The sequence below is a fragment of the Sinocyclocheilus grahami genome, unplaced genomic scaffold (assembly GCF_001515645.1).
Source record: "Sinocyclocheilus grahami isolate Dianchi unplaced genomic scaffold, SAMN03320097.WGS_v1.1 scaffold970.1, whole genome shotgun sequence".
Lineage (NCBI taxonomy): Eukaryota > Metazoa > Chordata > Actinopteri > Cypriniformes > Cyprinidae > Sinocyclocheilus > Sinocyclocheilus grahami.
The window spans coordinates 358,568-366,929 of NW_015506149.1; the positions used below are offsets into that span (position 1 = coordinate 358,568).

The window sequence follows — 8,362 nt, forward strand, 5'->3', positions numbered from 1 at the left end:
GCCTTGGCTACCGAACTGTATTACGTGCGATAGTCAGCATTCAAATGAAGTTTATCCTGAATAAATGTTACACAAAGTGCATAATATAAAATAGGCCTACAAGAAAACATTTTATCCATCCTACAGTCTTGTAAATCCATTAACTGATCGTCTTTTTCCCATAATATTTGTATATTATTATTAGCCTATTATTATTGGTTATATTTTTATATTCGTTTATATTAATTTTTCCCCTTCATTTCGATCACTTTACTTAACTTTCTGAATACTTTTGTAAATAATAGCCTACTGTAAATGCTGACTGGAATTTTTGCTGGAATGCAGTTTAAATTTAACATACATTTCATTTTATTTCGGCTAATTAATAGACCATAATTATAAATACTATAGTGTTTCGTTGAGGAATGAATCATTCTCGTAGCTCATTTCATTTGTAAATGATAACACAACAGGCTCATTTATCATCACACATGGGCACACATACAATCATAAAGTCAAAACTTTATTGGCATAATTGTCAGGCGTTTATTTGCAAAATATATGGAAGGCTAGCAAATGCTAGCATAATTATACAAAACGTTAACTAGGTAACGTTGTGGCCATGAGAAAAATATGTCGTTCCCTCAACATAATATCACGTTCCCACGAGTGAACCGACCATGTCACCTCCCGGACACCGTACTGAAGAACTGAAGTCACGTGCGTTTGGTGACGCTGCAGAGATCAACATGTGTGTGAGATCAAATCATTTAGTCCACGCCTCACACTGACGTGTGTGACAGAAATACAGGCATTCGGTGACAATCTGAAGACTGTGCATTATATAACATTCCCATGTTATATTTCACTAAATTACACACGAAACGTTTTAATGGCAACGAGTCGAAATCAAACCCCTCGTTCAAGATCAATGTCAGACAGACACACAGCGGCCTCGCTCAATGTCACTGTCCGTGATCCACCAATCAGAACGCAGAGGCGAGACTCGACACACCAATCAGAACGCAGAGGCGAGACTCGACACACCAATCAGAACGCAGAGGCGAGACTCGACACACCAATCAGAACGCTGGGAATTTGCATGCCAGATTACTGGATGTGGCAAAGCATTATAAACGCCTCCACTGCCAAAAGCCTTCAAATCCTATCAAGCTTGTTAGCTTAAGCAAAAGTAAACATACTCCGGAGCCCAAATAATAGCACGTCGAGGCAATATTACGACGTACCGTCTTGTCTGATCTCAGAGTAAATGAGCATAGACTTCAAGGTGAAAGGCATTTGTGTTTAACATAATCATGGCATATTTAATCATTGCTCATATTTCACGTGAGTCCATATGCAGATCATAAACGCTGTTCTGCTGCGTTCATAAGAGACGATCGACCAGAATATACACGCACTGAAACGGCGATAAATAGCATTGCTATGAACAAATAAAGTGAACTTACCAGTAACACTGGGAGGTGTCAGACGAGCAGCGATCTGTGATCAGAGCTGTTCTGTAGGCTGTCAGAGGAGAAATGTGATGTTTGATTGGAGATGCATCGTCCTGCATCCATAGACCCCCCGATGTCCCCCTCCTTCCGCAGCCCTGCTTCAGCACTGGCCCTTCACAGCTTTAAACCGTGAGCAGAAAAAGATTTTGACATTATTTCTCCAGTCAAAATGGCCGACCAGGAGCCGCGGACGCGCATATTGTGTGTGTGTGAACGCGCCTGGGCCATCGGTTCAAAACGGAAGCGCTGCATATCATTCCTTATTATACAATATAAAATTTATATATCCTCCACTATATTTATTAACATTATAATGGTGTTTTAAGATTATATATTTTAAATAAAAATAAAAATATTTTTTCACGGACTTTTTCATTAACTGTTCCCTCCTGCCCAACTCAATCCCAGCAGCTGAGTCCTTAGCCATCTGTTCCACCTTTATTTGACCCTCTAACTCTAACACTTTCTATTCTGTTTGAATTCTACTTCATCTATATTTATCTTCTTTGTATTTTTTTTATTCTTTATTTAAAAAAAAAAAACTAGCTTTCTCTTTATTCTATCTACTTGTTTTTCTTTGTGTATATGTGTGTGTGTGTGTGTATAATATATATATATATATAGGGCTGGACGATATGGCCAAAATTTATATCACAATATATTTCTTAATTTCGGTCGATACGATATAATTCCGATATCGATATGAACACTATTAAAAAAGCCTCATAAAAACGGCTAAGAACGGCCACAACAGATGTCTGTATCTACAAACTTATGAAAAATTAATTTGCCAACTCTATGAAACCTACTCCTATAAAATCAAATAAATGCAGGCTTGGTGAGCAGAAGATAATTCTTTAAGAAACATTAAAAATCTTGCAGTTCAAAAACCTTTGACTGGTAGTGTAGGCTGATTATTCTTATAGATTGAAACGTGCATTAACCAGGATAACGAGTATGAAACCTGCTACGAGTTGCTTCAGAAAACATAAAAACAAAAAATATCGGAAATGTGTTTAAAAATCATATCACCGTTATTGAAAAGAATTATATCGCGATACATGTTGATATTGAATTATTGTCCAGCCCTATATATATATATATATATATACACACACACACACCTTGCTACGTGTACTGTGTTAAGCTAACCGAGACTTGTCATTTGCACTTATATATTGTTGCTCTTTTGTTAGTTTTGACTGCTTTTACTGTCCTCATTTGTAAGTCGCTCTGGATAAAAGCGTCTGCTAAATGACTAAATGTAAATGTAAATATTTTGTATAAAAATATATTATAATTTAACTTATTTTAAGAAAAATATACAAACAAAAACATCAAATATAAAATGGTATTTTTGTAAGAATATAGTCACAACTGTTATGAATATCAATATACAGTTACTGTAACTTGTTTTTGAAAGTTTAACCTTTATTCAGTTTACTCGTCATCCTTTTTTTCAAGGACGCCAATAAATGCATGTAAACACAAAATAAACATTTAATTTTAAAAAATCATTTTAAATATATATACATAAAAACAATCAAAATATTTTCTTTTAATGATTTTTTAAAATGAAAATTAGACATTTAAACATAACAGTTATCAGAACGTATTATGTTTTAGTTTGATTTTTATGTGCAATCATGTATTTGTATTGTTTTTTTTAGCTTTCTACTTTTTGATCTCTTCTTCTTTGTTGGTTGTAATATGTGTCCAAGATGCTCTGTCTTGTTTTTAGGGTGACTTTTTAACATTCTGTCAAGGGTCTACAGATGAAAAATAGCCTCTTTGGCTAATTCTGGCACATTTACAAGCATGTTTATTAATATGCGTTGCCCCTGTAAACAAATAAACTACACTGGAAAAACAACAACAAGTAAAATGTACTTAATTTTTTATTTTGCAAGTTTTTGCACACATATTTTTTAAGTAATTTTTTTAAAAGTATGGAATTAAGTAAAATCACTTAACTAAGTTATGTAAAAATAGCAAAGGAAATAAATAAATGTAACGTGGCCAGTTAAAGTTTGATGAGTAATTTCTACTTAATTATTTTATGTTTATCCTGCTATACTCAAGTAGCCTATGTACATTTTACTCAGTGTGTAAACTTTACCCAAACAACATAGCACTGGAAAATGCCAATAAAGCATGTGGTTCACTTACAAACATGCATGTAAGAAAGTAGATAGCTCATTATGCTTTTTAAGGTGATATGTTTACTCAATAGTTATATTAACTGAATGAACACATGTAGACCTCAGTACTTGGCTCGTGATACACAATGACTGTAACAATCAGTGAATAGTGTTTGAGTATGAATGGGTCATTTTGAGTAGAAAATGAACTCCAGATGTCACAAAACAGCAAATTACATATTCATTATTCATGTGAACAACGGGATCATGACTTTGATATTTACTTAAACAATCTTTGTAAAAAAAACAAAAAAAAACAATTCCAAGTAAAATACAATCAGGGTATCTTCCGTCCAATCAATTTTTGTTTTAATATTGAAATCTGAAAAATGAAAAACGGCACATATTTCGTTTTTCAATTATTCAAACAAAACGAAAAATCAAGAATCCGGCTTAATTTTTCGTTTTTACATTCAGGGATAGGAACAAATAGTCCCATGCCAGTGGGATAATAACAGATGATTTCCTAAATTTGTATAAAGTGCTCTATGAATAAAACTCAAAATAGAAAAATAATAGATGTGCTGTGAAGGTAAATTACACAAAGTCATTTATTTTCATATCTGTAATATTATTTAAGTTCCTCCTTTGTCTAAACTGCAGCGTATTGTCTAAAACAAAAGTTATGACTGTTTGTTCACATAAATTGATAGTGGTCAATACATTCTCCCCGTGCTGCAGTTTTTCCACACATATTTTAATAGGTGGATAACTATAATAAAACAGGCATGCCTAGGGCCAAAAGGCTCTGCTTCAGTATGGTTTGTGTCAAGCCATTCATTAATCTGGCTGTTTGATGAAGAGATCAAATGTAGTAGAAATAAACATGTTAAGAATCAATAGAAGCGGAGGACTATTATTAAGGTTTTTTTAGGACTATTATTATGTTGTAATGTTTGGTTGACCAATTAGCAGAGAGGGGCGTTTCATTCCCGCCCACATGTAGAGATCGAATATTCAAGTTGTTTATTCGTTTTCTATCCCTGAATGTAAAAACGAAAAATTAAGCCGGATTCTTGATTTTTCGTTTTGTTTGAATAATTGAAAAACGAAATATGTGCCCGTTTTTCATTTTTCAGATTTCAATATTAAAACAAAAACTGATTGGACGGAAGATACCCTGATTGTTTTTCTGTAGTATTTACTTCACCACAAAATCTTTTTTTTTAAAATCTGTGTAAGCAAAAAGAAATGAAATTAAAATCCAGTCAAGTCCTCTGAGACTACAGCATGATGTGTAATCAAAACTTTATTTGAGGTTTTAGGCCGAGGTGTCATATGACACACACACAAAAAAAACAAATAAATCAAAGATATAACGATATTAACACTTATTTCGTATCCAAAAAAGACACGATTGTTTATCAATCAAAAATAAATTTGCCAAAATGCAAGACTATTTAAATAAACATTTTCAATTGCATAAAAATACACACTTTTATAGAAAAAAAAAAGGGTGCAGAAATAATTTTCACTCTTGAAATTAATAGTTATTTCACAAACCATTACAATGAAACGTGAACTAACAAATTGAATTAAATGGGAAATTTTGAAGTTGAAAAAATGAGGTAGTATTTTTTTTTATAGTTATGTAAATGTACTCCAATAGTCTTTAATTGACAACTTCAAAAAATATTTTTCACAGTGTACAATACATACATTTTAACCAAAAAAAACTATGTTTAAAAATATCCATGTTTTTTTGTCAAATTCCCATTTTTTTTTTTTATTTTTTTTTTACGTTTTATGAAAAATAAATAAATAAATGTATTGCCAACTAGGCATGGGAATCTTTGATCCAATTCAGATTCTGGGAATCAAAATCCCCAAACAATTCTCAAGCTACATTTTCTTATAAATTAGTTTACCGACTTTAAAAACAAAATGTATTTGTACATTTTTATTTAATTATGTAATTAAAAGTACTTTTTTAAATAGCTGCACATTAATAAGAAATGAAAACATTAGAACCGGCATGCAAGGGTGTTGTGGGTGGTTGCTAGGGTGAATGTGGTCATTGCTAGGTGGTTACTTATTAACTTAGCTAACTCAAAAGAGCTCATCTTCAAGTCTCTGTGATATTACTGTTTCTATGGTGCCAGTCCCTCTTTCAGTGTCAATCTGTGGGAAATTAATATTTGTCAGACTGAACATCAAAGTTTCAAACTTAACTCTGATTATAAGTAATAGTACTGCTGGCCTTATTAAATGTCATTAATTAGTAATGTATTTGTGATTTTTTTTTTACTTTCAGGCATACCGGAAATTAGCAAAAGAGTACCACCCCGATAAAAACCCTAATGCAGGTGACAAGGTGAGTTCTCATTTTATCGAAATGCAACTTAAGATCTGAAAGCGATGATGATAATTATAATTTGACCTGTTTGATTTAGTTTAAGGAGATCAGTTTTGCGTACGAGGTACTGACTAACCCGGAGAAGAAGGATTTGTATGATCGGTATGGGGAACAGGGCTTGCGTGAGGGTGGCGGTGGAGGAGCCGGAATGGAGGACATCTTCTCTCACATCTTTGGCGGAGGTCTGTTCGGCTTTATGGGCGGCCAGAGCAGCAGGAGCCGGAACGGTGGTCGACGGAGAGGAGAGGACATGATACATCCATTGAAGTGAGTGAATGTGAACACAAAACCTCTGTTTTTTCCCCCTGCAGAACCTGAGAATAAAAAAAATAAAGCACTTGAAGGAAGATATTTTATGCATGACCTATTTTGAAGGGATAGTTCACCCAAAAATTTAAATTTTGTCCTTGTTTACTCACCCTCAAGTTGTTCCAAACCTGAATAAGATTCTTTCTTCTGTTGAACACTAGGGCTGTCAAAATGGCTGAAAAACTAAATTAGAATTTTGTACTTAAATATTATCAAAATACACAATTATATTCAAATTTAAAATGCATAATTTCAGTTAGGGTGAAGAAAAGCATTTGGCTTCTCTTAAGCAAAATATTACTAATGCACATTTATTCAAAGCACAAGATATCACGACTATCTGTGAAAATTGCATAATGTTTTAAATAATGTTTATAAATCAATTATAATTAATTAAGTTGCTTAAACAACTATAAACAAAACAGCATCATGTATGTATGCATAGTTTAATTCAAAGGGTGGAAAGCCAATCACACAGAGTACATTTTTCATTTAAAAACATGAGATGCAGTGGGATGGGGGGAAAAACCCCTGCCATAAAGTCTCGATATATGTTTTTTTTTCAAAGTTAAACTTTGATTAATTTTATATGGCTTTCTAAACATGTGGCTCCTTTGTGCGAGATGCGAGTGCAGCGGTGATAGATGTCCCTCTAGAAAATGCACAAAATATGTGTTCGGTGTGAACGGCTTGGTTTCAGTTTTGACGTAAACAAGATCTTCTCCGCATTGATGTTCTCTTTTCCTGCAATATTTTTAATGAACAACGCAGCAGCACCGCATCCAGTGGGTTCACATAGGCTAACAAAAACATTAAAATGCAACGACACTTACATCGCCATCGCATCTTTTAGTTATTATGCCGCCCGCAGTTGGAACCAGCTTCCAGAAGAGATCAGATGTGCTAAAACATTAGTCACATTTAAATGCAAACTCAAAACTCATCTGTTTAGCTGTGCATTTACTGAATGAGCACTGTGCAATGTCCGAACTGATTGCACTATATTTTATGTATAATCATTTTCTATTCTTAACTGTTTTTAAATTCATTTTAAACCTCTTAAATAATTTTTTTTGTGATCATTTTTTTTACATGATTTTTAAATTTATTTTATGTAAAGCACTTTGAATTACCATTGTGTATGAAATATGCTATATAAATAAACTTGCCTTGCCTTGCATCTGGTGCGCCACTGATAAGGCTGCCTCCTTAATGCACACCTAAAATTAGAATGCAACGTTTTTGCATTCGAATGTGGATTTTTATTTTAAATTCGACGAATATTCAATTAGAATTTAACGAATAAACAGTTGATGGTAGCCATTGACTTCCATAGTATTTTTTTCCATAATATGGAAGTCAATGGCTACAGTCAACGGGATGGTAAGTAAATAAATGATGACATTTTTGGTTGAACTATCCCTTTAAGTCAACATGAAATCAAAATTGATTTTATTTATTTATAATGCCAAATTTACAACGCAAAGGTGACATAGATGCGCTTCTGAAGTGGCATTTACACAAACTCATTAATGCTGTGCAGAGGTGGCATAAATGTATTTCCACAGCAGTTACAACTGTATTATTTGATGCAATGGGCTGAGGTGGATCCGAACAGGCATAACTTAGTCTGGCTTTTATGCAGTATTACGTCTTCTCACATAATTTTGAGCAGGCACAGAGTAGCCTTAACTCTGCTGTGTAAAGATGCCTTTGTATATGATTTATCTGTACACATTATTCCACATTTGAAAAAAAATGGTACCATAAAATGTTCTTTAAACAAACTATTTTGAAACTTTCTTTTTAAATACCTGATAGAGTGTCTTTGGAAGATCTGTACAATGGAAAAACAACCAAACTACAGCTAAGCAAGAACGTACTCTGCAGTGCCTGCAGTGGGTGAGTGTGTGTGAGCAGGATTTTAGAGGGTTATATAACAATTGAGTACAGCTCCTTAAAGATTTTAAGCAAAATATCCTTTTATATATATATATATA

General features: G+C 33.4%; 2 protein-coding genes across 3 annotated transcripts in view; one reads left to right on the forward strand and one right to left on the reverse strand.

The window, feature by feature from the left end:
* The window catches only part of ppp6r2b (protein phosphatase 6, regulatory subunit 2b), a 16,105-nt gene extending 14,425 nt beyond the window's left edge, over positions 1 to 1,680 (reverse strand). For both annotated transcript variants that reach the window (XM_016250071.1, XM_016250070.1), the window contains exon 1: positions 1,449 to 1,680. The gene's annotated coding sequence lies outside the window, so the exon portion shown is untranslated. The remainder of the gene's footprint in view (positions 1 to 1,448) is intronic.
* The window catches only part of dnaja2b (DnaJ heat shock protein family (Hsp40) member A2b), an 11,337-nt gene continuing 3,634 nt past the window's right edge, over positions 660 to 8,362 (forward strand). The window contains exons 1-4 of the mRNA XM_016250083.1: positions 660 to 734; positions 5,952 to 6,011; positions 6,091 to 6,320; positions 8,184 to 8,264. Coding sequence (XP_016105569.1) covers positions 660 to 734; positions 5,952 to 6,011; positions 6,091 to 6,320; positions 8,184 to 8,264 — 446 coding nt within the window. The remainder of the gene's footprint in view (positions 735 to 5,951; positions 6,012 to 6,090; positions 6,321 to 8,183; positions 8,265 to 8,362) is intronic.